The sequence below is a fragment of the Fulmarus glacialis genome, unplaced genomic scaffold (assembly GCF_000690835.1).
Source record: "Fulmarus glacialis isolate BGI_N327 unplaced genomic scaffold, ASM69083v1 scaffold8717, whole genome shotgun sequence".
NCBI classification, from domain to species: Eukaryota; Metazoa; Chordata; class Aves; order Procellariiformes; family Procellariidae; genus Fulmarus; species Fulmarus glacialis.
In genome coordinates, this window is record NW_009225062.1 from 27103 (window position 1) to 51243 (window position 24141).

General features: G+C 44.0%; 1 protein-coding gene across 1 annotated transcript in view; it reads right to left on the minus strand.

Annotated features, from left to right (window-relative positions):
• The window catches only part of CABLES1 (Cdk5 and Abl enzyme substrate 1), a 36056-nt gene extending 16583 nt beyond the window's left edge, over positions 1 to 19473 (minus strand). Inside the window, exons 1-3 of the mRNA XM_009582356.1 lie at positions 19407 to 19473; positions 17047 to 17139; positions 9911 to 9988 (exon numbers count right to left, since the gene is read on the minus strand). Coding sequence (XP_009580651.1) covers positions 9911 to 9988; positions 17047 to 17075 — 107 coding nt within the window. The 5' untranslated portion in view covers positions 17076 to 17139; positions 19407 to 19473. The remainder of the gene's footprint in view (positions 1 to 9910; positions 9989 to 17046; positions 17140 to 19406) is intronic.
• Between the last annotated feature and the right edge of the window lie 4668 nt (positions 19474 to 24141).

Sequence of the window (24141 nt, forward strand, 5' to 3'; positions counted from 1 at the left end):
GGATTCCTGCTCCTCCGAGCGCAGAAGAGTATCCAAAGCCCAGTGACCCTCCTGCCAGAGGCTGGCAGGAGAAACGCAGCTCTCCATCCCCTCGGGATGGAAACTTGGGGATCTACTTTAGAAGGACTGACCCACTCAGCATCTTACACTTGGAGGTAAATGAGATGCCTGAAACAACCAGGCTGTATCCCATGCTTTAGCCTCACGATCAAAGTGTGAGTGAAGGTAGAAAAGACTATGAGCAATTTGTGCTCCACAAATAACAGCTGTATACAACTCCAGATTATTTAATTCGCAATATTCTCCCGTCTGATTTCCGCTGACGTCCAAGTATGTGCTTAAAAATCTGTGTGGGAGAGATGCTGACACTGAGGCAGGCAGAAGCCCTGCAGGCTCTTCACCGGATTGCGGGGCTGGGCTATCTCCTACTGTGTCTCTGCACATCCTGTTTCCTTGTCTGCCCTTTCCAACCTGTCACTCACTTTATTTCTCTGAAACATGGCAATCGGTGAGCCCCCAATAAATCATGTACCTTACTGCTGGAAAAATCCAACACGTCTATCTGCTGGCAAACATACTTCTGCAGCAAAGGAAAAGACTGTATCAAGTTTCTAATCCCAACAAAGTCCTCTTAGTTTTTTGATTGGGGTTCACTTAGCACAGTGTCACATTATCATTCTTGTTTCCTGATATCATGTTAGTGAGGGGCTGTACAAGTAATTATGTAAAAATAACCCTCTGTCAGAGGCATGGGATTATCCTCTCCGCTCTTGTGCAGAACGTGCTTAAAGGAACTATTTCTCATAGAGGTAAATGCCAAATAGTAACCATTTCAGCAGGTCTTACTTACAAAATAAACACAAAACCTGAGGAAGTCCCCAAACCCAGAAATGAAAATAAATATCTGAATTACCTGAAATAGTATCAGAACAGTTTAGTTTCCTTCCACTCAAAACCTTACAGGCATAGAGTAAGAAATAATGCTGTTACGACTTTGAAAACAAGTCACAGAGAAATTTCTCCACGCAATTAACAGACAAGGATAGATAACTGCAATTCATCAGATGAAAATCCGGCACCCTTTGAAGAGTCAGCACAGCAGCTTTAAAAAAAAAAAGAGCAGCTCTGGGGACTGAAAAGAAATCAGTGTTCTGGGAGCAGGGTCAGCTGGCACGTGTGAGCACTCACGGGAATGATTCCTGGACATTAGCTGAAGATCGATGGACATTAATGCCTCCACTTTCCCATCTTTCTGATGTTTCTAAAGAAGACTGTACCTTCAGGACCATGTGAACAACACTGCAGTAATTCTCCCTCATCCTAGGTGTTTTGCAAGGGCTACTTAGGGTCTTCCCCTCCTCTACATATGCTCTGTATTTCTAGGTAGTATATGATTGCTTGCGTTGTAAAACAGAGTAATAAAATATTACTGTTTGGAGAGAAACCTGTCCATAAAACAGAGAATTAAACTCCCTCTCTTGAGGAAAATCAATACTAAACAATGCGCAGTTTCTTATCAGCGTATAAATGGAAAGACTCATCCTAGCTTGTACACATCCTCCTCTCACTGGTAAAAGATCTCAGTGAACACCTAACAAGAAATTCCTAGGCGACTTTACTGTATCCTTTTTGAGTTCCCTATCACTACGATCAACAGCAAGCTAGTCAAGTTTTTGCAGGACAAGCCTTGATTTTTTTCCCTCCCTCCTATTACAGACAAAAAGTTCACGAATGCCTCAGCGAAGTTCTTGCTGGGAGAGCAAGCTCAAGGGCTGCCACCCTGTTGCTGGGGGAGCCCCAGCACAGCTGCTTCCTCCCCACACCCCCAAAATCCCAAGAGCAACTAGGAGAGACCTGGGGGATGCCTCCGCTTTGCCCTCTCCAAACGGGTGAATCGTGCCTGGGGAACAGTCAGGTCGGTTGTTTGGGTACAGCCACCGCACCAGTGCTGCCAACCACCCCCACCGAGTTCTTCAGGACACATGCCCTCCCTTGGCACCACGGTCAATGGGCCCCGCGGGGCAGGAGCATATGGAGGACAGGCACTTCATATTAAAAAAAAATGAAGCTTTCACTGTGTTTAAGTTACTTAGATTACCGATGGGACTGAGGAACTGCACAAATCAATATCCAGTAGTAAAAGGTGCTTACAAAATGTGGAGTAGGAAAGATGGTCCTTGCCAAAGAGGCTTTTATGTGAAGAAAACTTCCTTCCTCCTCTTCCTCATTTTTGATTTTCCTGTTTTATTTTCCAAAAGTGCTTTTTAACAAAGTTTTCAAGAGTTTCGAGCAGACACCGAAAAGCAAAAATAAATCATGGGAACTTCATTTTACTACCTTTTACTACTCTTTATTTGAGCAGGGAAAGCTTGAGGAAATAAGAAGCTCAGGGATGACATTTCCTTAGGAGGCAAAAAACTAGATCCCAGTTTCTGACAAAGTTTGGGGAGTTACCCTGATTTACATCAACGTCAAGCTCTAGATTTTCTATTCGTGCATACCATTTCCAGAAAGCTGAGTAGTGTTACAAACTACACTCAAAACTAAGCATATTGTTTTAGTTATCCAGGAGTGCAGAAAAAAACAGAAGTTTCTCCACCTAACAGAGTTCACAGGTTTTCTTGGAACAGTACCAGGTGACTTGGGATCCCAAATTTGTCGTGGGACGGTGAAAAGTTTTACTGAGCAGGTAGACAGGAATCAAAACAGGACATCTCACCGTGTCTTTTATTAGTCAGGCCAGGATTAACAGAATATAAATTGGATCCTATTACCTTTGGAAGTATAACATTTCTTTAATGAATCAAACATTATGCTTTGACGTGATCTACAAAGCCCCATGCAAGACTCCTGCTGGGCACTTGCTCTTTAAATGACAGCAGCAGCTGAACACTTTAACCTGTGAATAATTTAGGAGTCCATTAAATATTAAATAGATTTCTAGATACAAGAAAAAAGCCTTCTGCTTATTGCAAAAAGGAACTTGATAATTGTTAATTAGAGATGTAAGCCTTTTGTGTCTATATTTTATGCTTAGTGATTCCTGACTGTTAAGATTTATTTTAAAAGCAAAGGTGGTTCATGACACATCAAGAAAAGGTACTATTCTTATCCGTCACTGTAAATAATTTCTACTTATCATCTCTGTTTACAGGGACAAGGACAATGACAGCTTTGGAAAAGACGTGCTGCCAGCCAGTCCAGCAGCAGATCTCCCGCTGCCTGGGACTGCCTGATCGAGAGCTTTCAGATCCTAATTGCCATTGGTGTTGCTAGAACAACAACTCCAGCAGCAATTTACAGGGAGAGGAGGTGGAAGAACTCCTGGAAAGATGGCTCTAACGGGCCAGTATCCTTTTTCTCTCTCCAGATGGATTCAGGTGTCAGCACGTCAGCTCTCGTCCTGATGTTTTGCCCAACACGCAGTAAAAGTTCAAAATTTAAACCTATTAGCTTTTGCGGAGAACAGGGCAACTCACAAAAAAGAAGAACGGTGGCTCTATAAAATTCATACATGAGATGATTAGTTTTGAAATGTCCTGGTGTGGGAAAAAAAACAGATTTATGTGTGTTTCTGTAAAGCTAATACACACTTGGTTTTGTTTTCTGTTCACTTTGGGAGAAGCAAGGAAAATGGGCAATGGTAAAGAAAACCAGGGATATTTCAGTTTCTCTATTATCGTCTCAAAACAGATAGTTATTCTTCCCCAGGCCTACGGAATGATAGATGTTCAGGAAAAGCGCTTGAGATTGATGACTTAATCAAAATTGCCTCACATACAAAAATCTGTTGGGGAAGAATAGCAAGGAACTGGGTAACAAACCTGAAGGATGTAACAGAGTATCCCGCTTTGCTGTGTGCATAATTATTGCGACTATCCTTATGGCAATTTACATGCTCTCATTTCTCCTGTAAATATTCCCCGGTTTTCCACACTCACCGCAATGCTTGTTACCTGACCTGCCAAATAACTGACGGCAGGGGTGCGGCGTGCGAGACAACCTCACCTAAATGCTTCTTCTTGCCTCATTTTGCATACAACTTTCTTAGCCAGTTTAAACCAACAAAGATCTCAGAATTTAGATAATGAAGGCCGTTGGGAATGCCTGGCCTATGGACTCATTGATTGCTGTGGCTACATGTTATTTGGGATGATGGTATTGAAAAGCTCTTGCTCGCAGCATCATTGAACTCATTAGTGTTCTGGCCAGCACTTAGTTAAATTCAAAGTTAAATTCAGCAGTGATTTATCTTTAGAAACTGGATGAAGCTGGTTTGTAGCATTTCTGAGAAGGACACGAATTCTTTTTATCTAACGACTTGCTGCTTTACTTCAGAAGAACGGTCCGTTTCCTGGGCTTCAATCCATTCGATTACTCATATTGTATTATTTCCCCTAACTGGAGGCAAGTTTAGTCAGATAAATACCTATATTCTTGTCAAGACAGCAATATTCAGCAGCTACACCTACTGCAGGTAAGTTTCTAACCACTTAATGAATTCACTGCCATGAAGAATAGAAGACGAGGTGACTGGTTTTATAAGGACACGACTGCCTGATGCTCTGGATTTTCTGTCCTGTAGCTCATCACGTACAGCCCCAACGGCAGTCGGTCACTGCGAGCCCAGTGGCTGAGAGTGGAATGTAAGACTAGCCATGTGGCAGTGCCACATCTGCGCAACACCACCGGCTCTCCTCCTCCCCCAGGTCCTCTAGATTCATCTTCTGGGCAGGACTTCACAGGAACTTGGAAGCTCTTAAAGGGTTCTTACAACATCACAAAATAAAATATCATTAGAATAGGTATGATTTCAATCTGTGAATGTTTTTGCCATTAACAAAAACAAGCATAAAAAGTCCCTTTTCAAAAACATGTTTTTAAATTATGAACCATAATGATGCATGCCAAAGAAAAAAAACCACAACACAACAAAACTATAAAGCCAACTAAGTGCACTACCTTCTTTTCCTGCGGGGAAAGACAATATCGTACCTTCTCCCTCCTTTATAACATCTCTAACAATGACAGACATACACTGCCATCATCTTTTTTGAAAATGCTTAGGCACCTTAAAATACTAACGAGAACTGGATTGCTCTCAGTTGGCTGCAAGCATATGCAGAGCCTTTCTGCAGGCCACCATGTCCTGCAGGCCACACGGAGTGACTCCGACAACATCCATGAGGACTGCCAGGGTTGTACCATCTCCTTGGAAGTCGAAGGAGAAGTGATGCCTAGAGAAGCTCCAAGAGCAGGCAAGCAATGGAGAATGGGTTCCCTTCTTTCCTTTGCCCAGGAAATCTGCCTTTTCCAGGGTAGCTACCTGGAGGCAAAGCTGAACCTGGTCCTCCTCCATCCCAGCTGGGGTCACACGGGGGGTCCGCAGGGCGCCCTTGCACTGACCGTGCTGGGGAGTGAGGTGGGCAGAAACCTGCAGGCACGTTCCCTGTGCTGGCTGCAAGGGAGAGCCCGGCCATAACAACTCCTCTCTGGGGACGTGCACGGTGATCCCAGCACTTGGAGCACGACCTGCCTAATGGCTAAAAGGCTAGTATCTGCTGTGTCTGATCCCTAGCTCAAAGGGCTGAAATCCAATTCACCTCAAACCATCTGGAGCCCATCTCCAAATGAATAATTCCTTCAAGTCTTGTTTAATCCACCTGCAAGCAGCTCCACTCCTTGGTCTGCCATGAAATGAATCCCCTCTGAGGGCCTAGAGCAGGTCAGTATGTGTGTGTACGTGCATAAGCTGAGCGTGTGTGTGGTGGGGTAGCTATTTGCTAGTGACCGGAGGCATCTCCCCCTGTCCTGGAAGAGGAACGGCACCAAGGCTCAACTCCACTTGCTGTGAGCTTCCACCGTGACAACCTTCGACAAAGGAGGTGTGAGCCACAGCAGCTCAGGGGTTGCACAAGATGCGCCTCTGGTAACTGTCGTTACATCCCATTTTCTGCCCATCTGCAGAACTAGATGGGGATTAACTCTCATCTCCTGCAAGGAAGAATAAAGTGGACGCTGAGCCAGAAATCCAGTTTCAATACCATTCTCAAAGTAGCTCTTCCACCTTTTGGAGTATTATATTTAAATAAGAAAGAGGAACTTGAAGAATAGTATTAGCATAACATTACATAAGATGCTTCAAATTTGTAAGTATTATTAAAGAATATTGCAGTGTCAACATGATCCATAGTATAACATCAGTGAATGACGAGAAAGGAGAGGAGAAACGATTTTTATAAAGCACAAGTATCTCTCCACAATGGTAAAATAGGTTCAGTAGTCACTGCTGCATCTCCTCATGCATGTGTTTTGTTTGAAAACGTTACCCCAACATCTCTGTGTGGTAACCGCAGGCACGTTTCACAGGTGAGCAAGATTTTGTTCAGCAGAAAAATTCAGATCTTGAATACCCTTCAGCCATGAAGATTTCCAGTACATTGAAAAAAAGAGTAGCAACTGCACAACCAATCCTGTCCTTGAATTGCCTCGTCTCTAACCTGTGCATCACACGACGACTTCGTATTTCATGAAAACATAATCAAAACCAAGCATTATCCGTGTTGCTGAATCCTTAGGTGCTACCTGCCTCTGCAGATCAGCCTGTAATGATAACGAGAGTTTGTGTGTCTGTCTGTTAATTTAATAGCAGAGGCAATAACACTGTTATAGCGCTCTCGCTACAGGGCAACCCTCTCATCACTGCCCTTAGCCACCACTAAACCCTGCGTAGGGTCTGATGACTTTGGGTTGTAACGCTGCAGGATGCTGGGGGCCAAGGGAAGCCAGCAGGCAAAATACTCAGCACCTCTTTCAGCTCCTGACTTGCAGTATAGGCTCCTTACATTGCTTTCACCTGGCTGTGTCTGCTCTTGCAGCTGCTCTGCTGGTCTAGGTGGGGGAAGAAAAGCAAACTCTGGTCCTGCCCATTACCCTACTCTTGGCCATGGAAACAGGTGAAGCTGTGCCTGTCTTCGTGCCCCCAGCAAAGATGTGGGCAGCCTTAACATAGCCAGACCTAGAGAGAAGAATTTATGGTCCAGCTCCACAAAAGTACCTGCCTTTCAGTGACTCCAGTAGGAGTTAACGCATCTCAAAACCTTCGTCAATTTAGTATTAATTCTCTCCTTTTCCCTTGCACAAAAGCAGTATAAGCTAAAGCATTAGGTTTCGATTAGATACAAGGTATGGACAAAATTTTGAGGGCTGAAAATTCTAGCGATTTCTTCTGTTCATGACTTTTTTCTCCCCACCACGTCACTCTTTGCTTTGTACTTTTCGCTTCTCTTCAGCGTAACAGAGAAAACTAGAGAAAGTAATTCCCCTGGTACATGGTGTCCTTCCTCCTCAGCCCCAGCAAGTACCACCAGAAGGGCCTTCTGAAACCACGGGCAGCAAAAACTACCATTCATCTCTGGCAGTCTCTGTGCCGCTCTGGAGTACGTTTCCCTTCAAAAGCCTGCTGCCAGGCACACTCTGGTGAGCCGGCAGCTGCCCGGCTGCTGGGGAGGGGGATTTGGGAAAGATATTCCAGGGGACAGCTCAATCTTCATCCTCTCATGTACTTCCATGGCTCTCCTCCCTGCACTCTCCAGACTTCCACTGGTATTTGTACAACCACTCAAAAACACAGTTTGGGGGCTTGGGGAGGGTTCTTGCTATTGTAGCTTGACCTCAGCATGGAAGGTGGGCAAGCAAGGGCTTCAGCCTCGAGTACATTGCTTGCACCTCATTGGTGAGGGGCGATGCTGCCACATCCACCCTGGCCAAATACGCAGAGTTTAGCTGTGTTTGCAGGAACTGCCTTTCAGATCAGTTTTTTAAGTGGATCTGTTAGCACAGTTTAGCTGCCAGCATCGATACAGTAGAGCTCTTCTGTGCTGCCTACAACATAAGGGGGGCTGGCATCCTCCCCAAAACACAGCTGTGCCTGGAGATTTCCTCGCTGGCCGCAGTGCCCGCCAGTCGGAGCAGAGGTGGAGAAGCAGCAGCAGCTCCACCCTGTGCTCCTCTCACATGGAATAGTCCCCCCTGCATCCACGTCCACCCCACTCCCCCGCTCCTGCCAGGGCTTACTGCAGTCTAATTGCAGACGGGCCCAAGGTTTCCTGCAACGATTTGTTTCTTTTCCTGAACTATTCAGTGATGTTTGCAGAACGTAACCCAGTTAGGACGTTTTGCCTGGGGACAGACATCAGCAATCCAGAGACTCGGAGAAAGCAAAGCTAAAGGATGCTGTCACTACCGTACTTCAACAGGGTACCAGTGTCTTTCCCCCCTTCTACCACACATCCAAAACGTGCAATGAAGTAAGCAAGCACTGTGCAGCCTGAACAGAGCGGCTACAGTTTATGCTATACTGCCTCATCTGTTCTTTGCACCAGCTGTTCCTGGAAGGAGGTGCCACTGAATTGTTTCTCTCTTCCTCAGATGCTCTGGAAGAAAGACAGAGGCATTTTTTTAAATCTTGGCTTTTTAGCAAAGGGAACAGGGCTGGATTGTTTTGTACTGGCACTTGCTACCTTCTCATCCCATGCCCTTCTTGCTGTGCAAGCATGGTACAAGACATTACATGCTGAAATAATATTTAGGTTTGCAGCTGGGCTCGTTACTGCTGTAATTTAGAAGGTATAACCAGTCATCAGCATTTCAAAATATATTCAATTTTCAATAAAGAGGCAACTTCCACAGGGCAATGATCATAAATGAATGACAGTGTACCCAAGGAGAATGAACAAAGCTGCCAGTCTGTCAAGAATTTGCCTAATGTGTCATCCCAGTTTAATTAAGGGAAAAAATTTACTGTAAGAGACAGGAGAGCAAGTCAACTCTCCTACAAAGGTGCCTCCTTTCCTTTGTGCATTAAAAATAATTTTCCTTTGTTTTGAATTACTGATGCACAAGCAGCTTGTGGCAAATCGTTCTCCAGAATTAAATAGATGGCTGAACAATATGAGCCAAATTCATCCTTTATGCCCTGGATAAATTTGACCCTAGATGATTTGTGGGTATAACTGAGTATTTCCCCCAAATTCTGTGCCCTGAAGGTGCTGAGCCGACCCCAACTACAGGCACCTCTCAGTTCTCCGGTGAGCAGCTGTGGTGGCCACGCTTTACTCCTCTGCCCCAGGGGCACGGAGCCGCGGCCGACCTGCACTGCCCTTCCCAGCCCTGCGCTGCGCCTCTGCCGGCACCCCGGCAAGCTGCGCCCCAGAGCCTGCCAGACAACGTCTCCTCGCCAAATCCAGTTTCTTCCACTTCTGCAGCGCCAGAGCAAAAAGCTTTTTCAGTCTTTGGAGAAATGCTTCAATCTGAAACTTTTCTATCAGAGGTCTAGTGTCTCAGCACGTCGAGGGATGCAAGGCAGCTCCACGGACGTTGCTTACACCAGCTAAGAACCTCTGTGGTATTATGGCCAAAATAATCTGTTTTCACCAACTGAGTGATCTGACCAACAGCTAAATGTACAATAAAAAGGTATTATGTTTAAATCCAAATATTCTTCTACAGTCCTGGAAATCTAGATACAGTAGCACCATGTTTGCATGGGAGAATGAGAAAGCTAAGACTGCTTATAAAATAAAAGTTGTGCTGTCTAGAGTACTTGTTTTGTCAGAGGAGTGAAGTCAGAAGAAACAATAAAAACAGTGCATTTTTGAAGAACATTGATTTCAGGGGGGTAGTTTTCTCCCGTTTAATAATCAAAGATACCAAACACATATAAATAAACTGGGGACTGAGAGCTGTAGTTTCAACCTGGTAATGTTCCACAAGGCAAATATATCTAAGTGCATTTATCTCTTCTCAGAGCAGATATGTAGAAGCATTAACCTCCATCATGCTGTTGTCCATTATCAGGTCTACATGCAGGCCCAGAAAGACTATGTAGTACATGTATAAATATACATACCCGACTTGGGTACAGTCTCGATATGGCAGCACTGAAAATATGCTACAGAAGGATCTTCTGCTGCTGATAAGGACTATTCTAAAATATAAAAGAAAATAAAAGAAATCAAAGACTAAAATTTAAAAATCCCACCACAATAAGCAAAGCAACAGATGTTACCGTTGAGGAATTCGTAATCATAAAACTTCCATCACGTATGCTTTCTCCCTCCTCTTTTTTGTACCACAGGTAGGGTATTGTGCTACTGAGTCTTTACAGAAGTGCTGAAGCCTGTGACATACATTACACAGCGAATGAGTAGTGGAGTCCCATCCCCTCTACAGGCTTTCTAGGAAGACTATCTTGAATACATTACTTGGAATCCAGGATAGATGTTTTTCTAGTGAAAGGAGTGCTAGTGAAAGGAGTCCACTCAGAAAGGCCAGGAGCTGTTCTGACCACTCACCACTATGGCTGAAACTAAACAGACAAATCCAGCAGCAACGCAGGTGATACACACCAACAACCACCTGCGATGCACACCACAACTCTGTGGCTGACTTGGAGTCTGCATTTATCGGACAAGAATCTCCAGCTGCTGGTCATGACCCTTCTCTGCTAAATCGAAGGACTCCCTTGATTTTCAGCTTCCCGCTCCTGAAATAGCCTGACTGATGGATAAAGTCAAAGTTTGCTATTATCATAAGCTTTCAGATCCTTTCGTTGTTTTCCAGGTTCCTCCTTGAGTCTTCTCCAGTTTTTCCCCATCACCCTTCTTGGTCTCTGGGCAGTATCACCGGCCTCAGCAGTTGCACAGATGCCAGATATAAACACCACATCTTTCAGTCTTACCTTTAAGATCAGTGTCTAGCCCTGACGACCCGCCAGCCTCTGCGCTCCGTAATCCCATCAGCCCTCTTGGTTGTGATGTTGCATTGGCACTCAGGCAGAACTGATCCCACAGCTCCTCGCCCCTTCTCCTCCAGCGCCACGTCTATCTCGGTCACTAACTGTCAGGGCTGAATCCCTCCCCTAAGCATGGCTTGCCTTCATCCCTTATAGGCAGGCAGCTCAAGATTTGGCTACGTGAAAGCATACGTTATCTGCCTGCACAGAGCTTATCTCAGAATCCAGGCCACTCTTCCAGCAAATACCTTGTATTTTTAACCAGTCTCCAAATCTCTACATCATCTGCGTGGCATTAAATCAAATACCCTAGAGCAACCTATCTGTTTTACAGCCACACTATTACCTTTAGCCATCGAGCACTGACATATCATTAAGCAACATCAAAACCACCTTCAGGTCAAGACCCACCTTACATAAAACTGCGTGGAGTGCCAACAGCTACATAATTATAGTTTTGAGAGATTTTTGCAGACTGGCAAGAAGCCAAAGGAAGCTTAATCAAGATGTAAGATATAAAATGCCAATAAATAACTGTTTGTTTATAAATATACCCTCTTTCCTTATTACCTTCAGGACACTGACAATTGTACAACGTACACTAAAAAGATCCATCTTCCCTCTAAAGTTGGCTGCATCCCCTCAAATTCCTGTAAGACACGGTGATGGCAATTTGTGCCATCTTCTAATCTGATTAGTGTTAGAATTTACTGATGTTTTACCTTTCTAAAAATCTCCATTTGTGGTCCAAATTCTAGGACCTACTGCTAGGCTGGTTGTCAGAGCTATTGCACGTCCTCGCTCTGCTCTCCAATGTTGATTTTTCTGACATTGTGTGCCACAGATCTGTATGTGAGGATTTCACGTGAATTTTTCATCCTTTGTCCTATATTGGTCGAAGTTGGACAACAAACCCTAGCAAGCTATTTTGTTCTTTACTGTCCGAAAACCATCATACACACCTATCAATCTCACACCGGTTACGCTGTTACTAAAACACTTTTTCCTTAAGTGACCAGCTTAGTCATCGTTCTTGGAAAAGGTTTAGATCCCCAAGAGAGCTGCTGCATGTAATGCTTGGAAAAATGCAGAATGATCAACTTTCCTTCTCCTGGATCGTTCTGTTATAGCAATCCTATTTTCTTCCTTAAAAGCATGTTTAAAAGCAAAGTGGTATTTACCCTTTAATAAAGGAGGGTTTCTAATAATAAACATGCATACAGCATTAGAAGTTCTCCTGCAGCAGATAAAGTAGGATTTCATTGTTTGTCTGAATGCTATAACACCCCTTACCTATGGTAAACATCTCAGATTCTGTAAGATGGTCTCATGGTGCAGCAGTAAGTTATAGAGCAGGGGGGGATAATTTTTCACATTTAAGAAAGGCAATCCACAAGCAAAAAAACCTGGCATATGATTAATTTTGTGCTTGCCACTGCTTATTGCTGAATGGTTGCTACTCACAACAGCTTGCTTGTTCACTGGAAGCCTTGTGTGCTGATGTATGAAACTTGGCACAGATTTCGAGGCTGACATCAGAAAGCATCTTTGAATTCGGAAAACCACGGTACCCACTAAGCGTATTCCCCCCACTCCCTCTGGTTGCTTCTGGAAATACAGCTCTTCCACCAACGCCCTACACGTCCCTAAAAAAAAAAAACCCAACTCTTAAAGAAAAACAAACTGGTGCTTCCATGTCCACAAGCAGAGACAACAGTGGGAAGTAACCACAGAAAACTTGCTGTGTGTATCAGAAATAATCAGACCAGAAAGGAAATAAAAAGCACCAGCCCAGCCTCTAGTTTTTTCAGATTTCTTTCCCTGGGGACCCAAGTATTGCCTCTCTTTCCATAAACCAGGGGACCCTCTTTACATAAAGATCTCCCAGGCAGAGCAGGAGAAGAGCCCACGGCCTCCACTGCCAGGATGCCACAGAACCTCATCTGCTGAGCTGCTGGAGGCTGGGGCCGGTGCAAAACCAGCCTTAGGAGCTGGACTGGAAGAGAAGCAGGGAAGGCAGTGGTCAGAAGCTCATCACGGAGGGATAAAATGGCATTTTATTTAGAGGTCTGATGATATGCATGGAAAACAAAAAAATTCTGAGGGCCTGCAGTGGTTTGCTGGAGCAGAAAGTCCAGAAACTTGTCACAAAGTATGCTTTGGGGAAGAAGGTGTGGTGGAAGCCTGTTGCTGTTGAAGAAAATCGAGTTATTGTTTATGGGAGAAAAGCATTTTCCTGGATTTCAACTCTTCAACAAAGTGCGTCTACAATCCTGCGCAGCTCTGAATGAGCTACCTCCGACATCAGAAGCAGCTTGAGTCAGAGTGGGTTAACATGCCCTGAGTGCCATTGTGCCACCTAGACATGTTTAAAATTACTTCATGAAAAGGTTTTCACTCTCTAATTCTCACATTTCACCAAGAAGTTGTACTAATTACTATGGTTCAGAGCAACCATTATTTTGCAAGAGAGCTCTGACAATGTGCAACTGAGACTGTAAAAGCTAATCTTCCCATTTCTTTAATGAGGTGTATCCTATGAAACCACAAAAACTTACTGAGCACAAGGCTCTCAACAGAATCAATAATTTGCTTGACTTGAAGAAGAATAATGTCTGTTTTCTTTAGCATCTCTCTAGGTTTGATTGTGTTGCACCAAAAGGCTGTGATCAGGCAATGTGATATATACATCATATGTACCATACACATGCGGAATACTGTAATCTCTTTTCTCACATCTGATTGATGATGTTTGACTACCAGGACTTTGCTGCCCTGCATGCAAAGGTGAACACACAAACCATGGATGCTGTCTGGGTAGCAGCCATCATTTTGGGGCTATTGGAAGGTGGCTGAGAGTAATTATGAACGGTGAGGATGCTGCAAATAGTCAACCTCTTAAGAGTGCATGTGTGTGCATTTCCACAATTAAAAGGGCAGCAAAAGAGACCTTTCATGACCTATGGGTGGTGTTTGGCCTTGGCTTAGATCTGTATACTAACAAAAAAATTGAGAAAGCAATGGCATGGGGGTGGGAGGGGAGCATTCTTTTACTGCTTTTGTATCTGCTATATAGGATGACTCTAAAAACGTTCTTGTCCCATTCTCACCATGAATTGTTTGTTCAGCTGGCTCAGGTTGCTGTTTTGGTGGCCTGTTTCTGCTAGATAGGAAATCTTCTGCTTCACAGATTATGGAAGATACCACCAATAAACATGCTGAGTAAAGTGCGTGAAACCACACGCTGGTGGCTACCTGTGCTAATTTGTATGTTAGGGTTAACTTGTCTTTGTCTTTTAACGGGAAAATTTATTTTGTGCTATTTTACAAGACTGCTTTGATAATACAGTCTAGGAAACCTAATTTTCCAGCTCCTTTAATAAGCCATGTCCTACGAATCCGAAGAAACCGGTTTAACCACCGCACAGAACCACCAACAGGGAGCTTTACAAGGACTAGCTGATAAGCTGCGGTCTGTGTGTAGGTGATTTTTCTCTGTGCTAAATAGCTGAACTGTTATTTTAACCACAGCCGGTCCTGCCTTGCTGCTGGACTGCTGAAGGCTGGACCCAGAGCATCGTTGCTCAGTGCGGGGCTGAGAAGGGAAGAGCTCTCAGTGCCGCAGGACAAGGACACATCACTTTACAGGTTGAGAGCCGCAAATAAGGGCAGTCACCAGAGAAAGGAGCCCGGAGCTATCATCCACATTGCAGTTTTCTTTGCTGTGGCACTCACAGTCACAAGCCAGTGAAACCATTACTGAAAGCGCTAGCTATTTTAAAGCCCAGCTATCAAATTCACCACGCAAAAATATATTCTGTGTATATGTTTTCAAAGCTGGGTTCCTCAAGTTAAGTGAAAGGCTGACGTGTTGCGACAGAAGGGTCAGGGTTTTTCGGAAAGAACTCAGAGAGCCCGACTCCAGCCCGGCTCAGCGCTTGCGTCCTGTACGGTCACACACGAGCCGCCTGGGACAAGGTCCCAGGCAGGGGAAGGAGCCCCAGGAGGGTTTTCTATCCATTGCAATACCTATGCTCCTCCGTGTCACAGGGAACCAGGGAGGACACCAGCTTTAAAGGTCTTAAGGTACTCAAACTCCGTTGATTTTACAATGAACACATAAAGCAGATCCACCTGAATTTCCAGAAGTCCTTTTCATCCAGAATGCCTATTAACTTCACTGACTGCAATAGCATCCAGACCCCTCGGAAAAACACGGTATTCTTCATAAATATCAGATTACTTACTGCTAGACTTAGCTGGCCTTAGGGGTGACACAAAGTGTTGACTTTGCATTTTATTTTTAGCTTATATCGCTATGGCTCTTTGTCCATAGGACAGAAAGCATTTTCAAAACTGTGTATCTTATTCTTATTGTGTCTGTGCTCTAGGTAAAGGGATCTTTATTAAGGTTATGGAAATATTCTGGAAAACTGTGTCTGCTGATGAAGATAAGAAGCCAGCTGAATAACGGAACAGCTCACTGTTTCCTTAGCAAGAAAAATATTCAGTTATATTATCAGATGTAATGACTGATACATGAACTAAGGTAAAATGCTAGGAAATATCCTTCAAATACTTTTTTGCAACAGATGGAGAAAAGAGTTCAGAAACCAAATATTTATTCATTTTTTTGCAGGTAATATTTCTATCAAGTTTATGGATGTATTTTATATATGCATCTCAGAAATTACTCGTTCTCTGTGGAATTTGCATAATACTTTATGAATAAGTATTTTTTGCTGTAAGAAATTCCCAGACTGTACATATATTTATGTACAAAACAGACTAAAATTAAAGGGCTGCTTTTCAGCGTTTGGTATCACATGTATTTGTTATAAAGACAATAATCAGCTGCCAGTCAGACAATAGTTAACAGTTCTGCATGCGTCTGTTTGCTACAAAAGCTGTTTCTAAAAGCCGTCGTTTCTCAGAGCCACCTTCTGCAATATTTATGCTGATTACTACCTTTCACGTCATTTAATTGTACGTGTGAGAATAAACGCGAGGAAAATTTAGCTCGAGCCAAGTAATACCCATCAGAATTCAATTCATAAAAACCTGCGGTTCAAGGTAATGTCAGAATTTCTACTGATTTGGTTCCACGTTTGATGGAAACCACAGGCTATGTGCACAAATTGGGCCACAGGAACATATGTGGTTCTCACCCACGGCAGTTGTATGAGAATAGGTATGTGCAAAGGTCAGCACTCAGTGGGATGGTTTAGTCTATATGCAACCTGTTCAGGTAGTCTATTTAAAACCTATTCAAGTTTGGAAGGACAAGAATAAAATCACGTGGGGAGTTTGTCTTGGGAAAAAACCAGAGAGGGCAGGTGTCTTCTTTACAAGCAGGAAGGAGCTAGTTTCACTTCTGAGCTGGATGATACTGCAATGAAGAACCTATTTTGCTGATGGGAACACCACGACAGGCACCATGCCTTTGCAGCATGGGAAGTCCCTGCCAACCACTGCTGTATAGGTCCCACTGGTGCCTATGGCTGCAACCCGGGCAGCGCGTGCCCCAGCCTCGCGGTGTGCCGTGGGCACAGCTGCACCTCTCGCACAACCCCCGGGAGCCCCTCTGCCTGCCTCTGCCCTGAAAACAAGGATCCCACTCCTCACCTTGCCACAACCATCCCCAGCTGCACGTTTACCAACCAGCACTTTGCATCCGGGAGGACGCAATGGTGCGATCGGGATCTGTCACGTTTATAATTTATCTTGTAAGACTCAGGATAATCTTAATACCTTTCCCTGAAGCTGTTTTCTTGAGTCACTTGTCCAGTAAGCCTCCCGCCACAGGCAGCCCTGACAACCCAGCTAGCTTGACGCCTACCCTTATACCCGCTAATAGATGTTGAAATGTCATTCAGCCATTGCTAAACTTGTCCCCCGCCAGGTTCGGCCATGTGCCCCTCTCACACTTAGCACCTGGCACCACCCTTGAAGAAATGCAACCAGATTACGCCTAGTTTATTCCGACTGATTTTCATTTTATGCAAGTTATTTGTATTATGGAGACACAGGTCTTGAAAATCCATGGGCTAGCACTTCTGTTGACTCATGCTTCACCCGAGGAAGGAGCGTGCACTGCAGCCTGCACCTCACGGACTATTTCAAAGCCCATTACTATATATTCAGTTAAGTGGCAATGGCACACTGTGCTCTTGCACGGGGATGCTGACCCTGCCCTTCCCCCTGCGCCCCATGGATTGCCGTTGCAGAAGCAGCCTTTGCATGCACAGTACCTGCCGTTTCTGGTATCATGTTGCCGCATGTTCTTGATAAAATGAACCTTCTTAAAGTTCTTTGGTCTGGGTGATCCTGAGAGTGTCCGACATCTGAAAAATAAATCAGTTGAGGGGGAGAAAAAAAGAAAAAAGTAGAAGTACTCAGTTCCCTGCTGTAGAGCCAAGAAGTCTACACAAAGGCAGGAAGGAAAGACGAGACAAATTATTCAAGTCACCCTGTGTTAGGAATCAGCAAGAACAATAAAGACAGTAAGTCTGGAAATGCGACAGCTCAAATAAAAAAGAATATTTAAAATAGTAATAAGAAAAGGCACCACCACCCCTCCCTTCAAGCAAAAAAACACATCATAAAAAAACCTCAGCAAAATAAAACTTCCTGTAATCTGCCGTGACAGCTTAGCCCAAGCTTTCAGAGGAAAAAAAAATTAAACTAAAACAAAACCTGGTAAATATGCGATTTTCCCACTCACACCAACACCCACACTTTTGTATCCTCCTCAGCTATTGATAAAGGAGCTATTGAGGAAAGTTCTTTCTTGCTTTAATTTTAGCAAGATTTTAAATCTCTCATTTGCAAGGATAATTCCTATTTGCTTTTAACTCTAAATATTACTTTTCACGTTCCTGACAGCATAAAAAACCACTGAAAATAAAATAAATTACCTCAGGAAAAAAAAATCATTCTTCAAAACATTAATCCTTAAATCCATTTTACATCTGAACGCACATTTTAAATTGCAGTTAGAGAAAGAAATTGCCAGAGGGAGGAAAGATGACACAAACAGCAATATCCCCCCCGCTTCCAGCCTTGCTTTTTTTAATCAACTGAAACCACAGCGCCATGTGAAAGCTTTCTCTGTTTCATCTCAGTGCTGTTTTGTTGCAAGGCACGGCACGACGCGCAGGCACCGAAGATAACTCCTGCGCTCGCTGCGCGGCCGGGGCTGCTGGACCGCAGCCGCCGCATCCTCCGTGGGAGCTACGGGACAAGCATCCTCCGCTGGCACACGGGACCAGCACAGTCCCTCTGCATAGAGCCTCCCTAACCTATTTTTCTCATCCTCTCCTATGGATAGGCAGAGTTCAGCAGCTTCCCAACCTTGAGAGGTCCTTTTGTTGGACTCAAACCACAGACCACTGGTCCCAAGTCACCAGAGACTGCCAGTCCCTGTTTGCTGTACCCAAATGCCATCACGCTGCATGGGCACACCCCGAGGGGGGGGCCCCATCACTCTGCCATTTCTGCCTTCCTCCTGTTAGTAAAATTCCCTCACCCTCTGGTTGCAACTAGCCTTGTTAGCTTCTTCACAGGAAAATACCACCAAGAGAGAGGTTCTAGCATCAATTCTGCAAATTAGCAAGTAAAAATACTGCCTCGCAAACCATACTTTGTTTATACCTTTTGCCAATTATATGTGTTTGAATAATTTATGAAAAAGCTTCATAAAATGCTGGTAAGCATTCAACGGTAAGCTTTGTAAAAATAATCAAGCCTTGGTAATAGGCCAGTTGGTACAGCCTCTGCTATTAAGTCTTTGCTTCGAGGTGGGGAGAGACAGCCAATCTGCATGTGGATAAACAAGGCTATAGGCTAAACACCGATATAAACCAGCTGAATTACACGTCCTAAGATAAAGAGACATTCAAAATTAAGCTGCCGCCTTGCCGAACAGCTGACCTGGAAGCATACCATGCACCAGTCAGATCGTTCATCAGCCCATTTCTGAACTGTTAAGCAGTTGCTCCATTTTCTATCACCCCAGAGGATTGCATAGTGACTAATTACTGCGGTCCCCAGAGAAGCTGTGGCCTCCTGGATGCAGAAATAAAACCACACTGAAGCTGCTGATATAACAAGGATGGGGGCAGATTTATTAGTGAGGTAGCAGTCACAAACCTACCAGCCAACACACAAAGATAGTAACACCAGTTACCGAAATAAGATTGTGTGTGCTGAGAGAACAAACGATAAAAATCCATAAAAAGTAAGAATACTAAAAATACTAGCCTTCAAAAGCTTACTTTATGAAACCAGCTGTACTTACTTTTTAAAGGTACTATGTTAGAGGCTAGTCATTCCTGTTAGTGACAACTAAACTTCCCTATTAATCAAATCTGATTTTTTATTTCCTGACATTTTATTTAAATACTGACTTTTTATTTAATAACCTGAAGCCAGGGAACGTGTAATTCATGTCACCTACCACCTTGCAGGCTGCGTGAGGTTTCACTTTACCCACTACGAAGAACATCTTAACGTGAACACCCAGCTACTCTCCAACATGCACAGGGACATCAAGTCTGTCCACGCACGTGCCTTACAGACAAGTAACCAGAGAGAGAGTAAATAAAATGACCTCCGCAGTGGGGCATTTTCCTCGATGTCCTCCAGAGTCTCCAGAGAAGATCGCTGGGAGATCAGCCGACGTCTGCAGAGAAGACAGAACACAAAAGATCACCATGGGTTAGAGGGCATGAGAAAGTCCTCAGAGCTGTTATTTAGTAAAGCTCACAAACTGCTGTTCACTAGCCAAGCCATACCTTTGGTAATTAATCAATTTTGTTCTGTTCTGCTTACCTTACTAAATCAATTTGATCCCAACCAGAAGCAAACTTACTCCAGAAAAGCTTCTATAGCAAAACAGAAGCTGAAACTTCCCCAACAGCTCCTCCTCAGTTTGCGCTTTCAGGTTTTCCTTCCTTCAAGGGTTTAACGCCCACCTAACACCAGTCCCACATTTGCTGTGGTATAGCTTGCAATGCTACAAGTACAGCTCTGTGATAAAATAACGCAGACATAGATCTACAGAGACTGCCTGTCGTTCACACTGCCACAGGGGACACTTCTCTTTGCCCCTTGCCCTTTTTACCAAATAAATGCCACTCATTCCTCAGTGATGTCCACCTCATCACTCCTGTGAGGAGTGACTGAAGCGAGATGAAAGATGAGCCGGCCGCACTGGGCACAAACCAGCAGTTTAGAAGGGAGCTCTGACCATCCCTCTGAGCAGCACAGATGAGTTTAGCCCTGTTTTGAACCAGTTTTCCAGGGCTGAGTCAGACCCCTCCTCCACCTTCAGTGAAACGAAGTAAGGAAATCTCAGCATTTCAAGTTTTCCAACTGTCCTAGTGGGCAGGGAAGAAGCCCCGGTACAGGCTTGGTTTTAGCAGCAATTGCTGCTACACAACCTCCAACCTGTGGTGGGTCGACCCTGGCTGGACACCAGGTGCCCACCAAAGCCGCTCTATCACTCCCCTCCTCAGCTGGACAGGGGAGAGAAAATACAACGAAAGGCTCGTGGGGCGAGATAAGGAGGGGGAGAGATCACTCGGCAATTACCGTCATGGAAAAATGGCAGCACAAAAGAATAAGCTGCACCCAGCCCTCCAAAAAACACCGTAAATACAAAAAATAAATGTGTAAGCTACAGCCCACCTGCAGGCACATAATGAAAAATTAAGCTGGCAATCATCAAAACGACCCCGGTCGGTGGGTGTCAAGCAGCTGCGACAGCCAGCGGAGCGAAGGCGCCGTGCCGCAGCACCCGGCTAGCACGGGGACTGTCAGCACCCATCACTCCTAGGGGCCATTGCTGAGCTGTACAGCACCTCGCCAGTGATTTTATGAGTGTGAACTTAAATTGTAAAAGTCCTCATAGACTACCACTATTTTTTCCCAATTACCTTAATATCCTTCCCACTGAGCTGCCTTACTGCCTTGATCTGCATGTAAAGAGCTTCCAGAATCTCAGTGTGTTATGAGCACCCCCGTGCTTGGAAGGGTGCTCATTAATTTATTCCTGGGCTGTATTTTCACAATAAATTGTTTTCTCTGATGCCAGTGTAAGCAGTTTCTAATCCTTCTTGCAATTTGCTAGCCCTTCCAGTTGTGCTGCTACAACTGTTCCTGCAGCCGTGCTGCAAATCTGATTACCGGAATGTTTTTCAATTCAAAATAACCTTGAGGTTCAGTGATCCAGTTTACTACTAGTTCGAACACCAGATTTCTATCACTAAACCCCAGACAACACATTTCAGGACAGTCTGAATGTGTATGTAGCTTTTCCTGTACTTAGAAAATAATTTTAAAAAACCTCAAACAATTTATAGAGCAACTAAGTGTGAAACATAATCCTCCTAGGAAAATATGTAAACCTAAATCCCCTCAGGCTTTGTCTAAATGAGAATTTTAAAAGATTTGGTACATGATAGGATACACCTTCAAAATATTAAGAAAAAATAGTCTGCATTTCAGGGTGTGCTGAATTTGCTGGCATAGACAAGGAAGAAGAGACCAAATATCTGCCTCCTGTGCCCACGGGTGCTCCCTTGGCTCCATCCACAGTCAGAGGACACAAAGAGATGTTCTCACAGGGAGAAATTCAGATCAGGAGGAGCTCCCCCTCCATTTTCAATTACATCGGTCCATAAACAAAAGTTGGAAGTTTCAACTACCAGCATCACTGATGTAGCAGATGATAGCTGTTGCTTTTTAATACCTCTTTATATGTTATTAGCTTAATAACACACTTAAATGATGGCACCTTCCCATCTTGCGGTGTTACAACACCAAAAGCATACTTTGCGTGTTGCTAGCCAAAGAGAGATAAACAACAGTACAACCTTGCCACCTTCTTCGTATTACGTTTATCAAACTAGTCACACAGTGTTTCCCCTTGCTGCCTGTTAGATGCCGTAAGACGCTTGCACAACACTGGATGCATATTCCAGCCACCACTGCAACCCTCCTCCAAGCCTCTCCTCGCCCAGTGACCCACCATCCTCCACTTCACTGCCAATGGCTTGGTGGAGATGGGTTTGAAGACTGCACGTCCTACATCTGCATCTGTTATTAAGGCAGATGCATTGGTTGGCAGAAATACACACAACTGCATTTCATCAGCTCCGGGGCAGCTTTAAACGCTGGTCATCCATTGCCTGCTGACTGTTCAGATTCCTCTGGCACCCCTTGCTGGTTGCAACTTCTTAAACGCAGCACCAGGGATGCTGCCTCCTGGTTTTTGCTTGCTAACCTCGAATGCAACGCAAGTGGGATGGGAATCGCTGCCACCCCTCTTGGCACAAAAGAGCTTACAGTGATTTTCACCGGTAGTGACTTTGCAGTATTTTGGGGACCTAACATGGCAAGTGAGTCTGCACAAAGAATGGGGGGAAGCGCTCTGCTCAGCCAAGCCTGGGAGGAGAGCACCGATACCTGAGCTCCCTCTGAACTAGCGTGAATGTAAGCATGACCCTGGATAAATTCATCCAGGAAGGAGCGAAGGAAGAAAGCAGATGAACCCCGCCAAATCACCAGCAATGAAGAAGCATGGGTCACACAGAAGCCTGCAGTGATATAAATGGGGGCTGCCCCAGTCCAATCCTCCCCCCCTGTGCTGGCATCAGTAGTAGTGAGAGCAGAGATATCCAGCACAGCACCTAACGCAGCTGAAAACTGCCACATCTTTCACCTCTCCCCAAAATCATTCGTTTTCATCGGTTCAGCTCCCTGTACAACCACAGGAGCACCGGTGAGGCGGATCTGCAGCAACTCTGCTTAAATCAGTTCATACTGCCCGGGAATTGCACCCTCTTTTCACTGAAGAAGCTCAGCCGCAATGAAGTATGTGCAATTACTTCACTTTATCTTACATCTTCATTTCGAGGCCTAATTAAGATGACCTAAATACCAATATTTGTAAGTTGTCCGCAGCGGGATATTATACCAGAAATGCCAACTAATGAACCTACCTGCTGTGAACCAAGTCACATCCTGCACCACACGCATAGGAAAAAAAAAATTTTGGAAAAGCAAAGCTTTTGAAAGGGTGTTCCAGGGAATACAAGCAAAACCAGTTTTTCATTGTCTTCATTAAAAATTAACCACCTCAACTGGTGTTTAATAGTTAAATTAATTTATCATCTTTCTTTCTGCAGGCAAGCAGTCAGGGCTTGTCTATACAACTTCTAAAAGGGTTATTTTTCAAAAATTGATTAACGTGCTACAGCAGCTGGTGTATGTAGACACTTGCACTGAAATAACCCAAACTGTTTTATATCACACATCACCATCATTCTGATGTAAAGCTGTGTCGATACCTGTTTTATAATAAAAAATGTCCTATTTCAATAATAATTAGAGGAAAATCCTTCTATTGTTATGGAAGAGTATCTATACGCAGACCAAAATAAAATAGCACTGTGTGACTCATACAGGATTCAGGGTTTGGGATAAGTCTTTAGGCAGATACATTTTCAATATAAAATGCTTTAAAACTTGTGCAGAGTAAATGTCAGCCAGCTAACACACACTAAATTACAATTGCCCTTAACAACAAAATTAAAGATGTTTCAGTAAAAATGTTAATTTCTCCTAGTTCATGGAAAGCCTTAAAAAAATTCCTCCTAGTTTAACTACGACATCCCAGGTATACCAAACTCACCCCTCTCTCCCTGCACCCCCAAGCACACAGAAGAAAGCAGTTTAGCTCTGGAAAGGTGATGACCTCCTAGTTCTAACAATCAGCCCCTGTAGGACATTGTCAGTCACAGTCTCATGCAACTTACAGATTTCTTTTTTGTTTTAAAATCATGTAATACCACTTTCCTTAAACACCTATCTAAAATATTTTTTCCTGTTTCTTCCCTCTTCCCTGTGCAATTGTTACATGAGCCCAGAAATAACCAATACCCTACAGTCAAATCCCAAGCCCAGTCCAAAAAAAGAGACTAAAGAGATATTTGATGCCCTGGTATTTTAAATGATTGTTTTCTAAGATATTCATGACGCTGTTTGCATACTGGATTTATCTTTGCCCAGCTGTCTGAATCTTTGTGGAAGTTTCTTAAAACCTAAAATGTTGTCTCCGTTTCCCCTCTCCAAAGTCAGATTAATATGTGGTTCAGTTGCAAAAATGAAAATAAAATACAAGGACAAAAACAGAAATAAAATACAAGGACAAATAAAATAAAGCAGGTCTGCAACCAAAACAGCAAATAGCCAAACTGAGTAGACTGCAGAAAGATTCACTGTAACCAACCCATCAATCGGTGGAAAATTATCTTCACTGTCAATTGCTGCAAAATACTCAG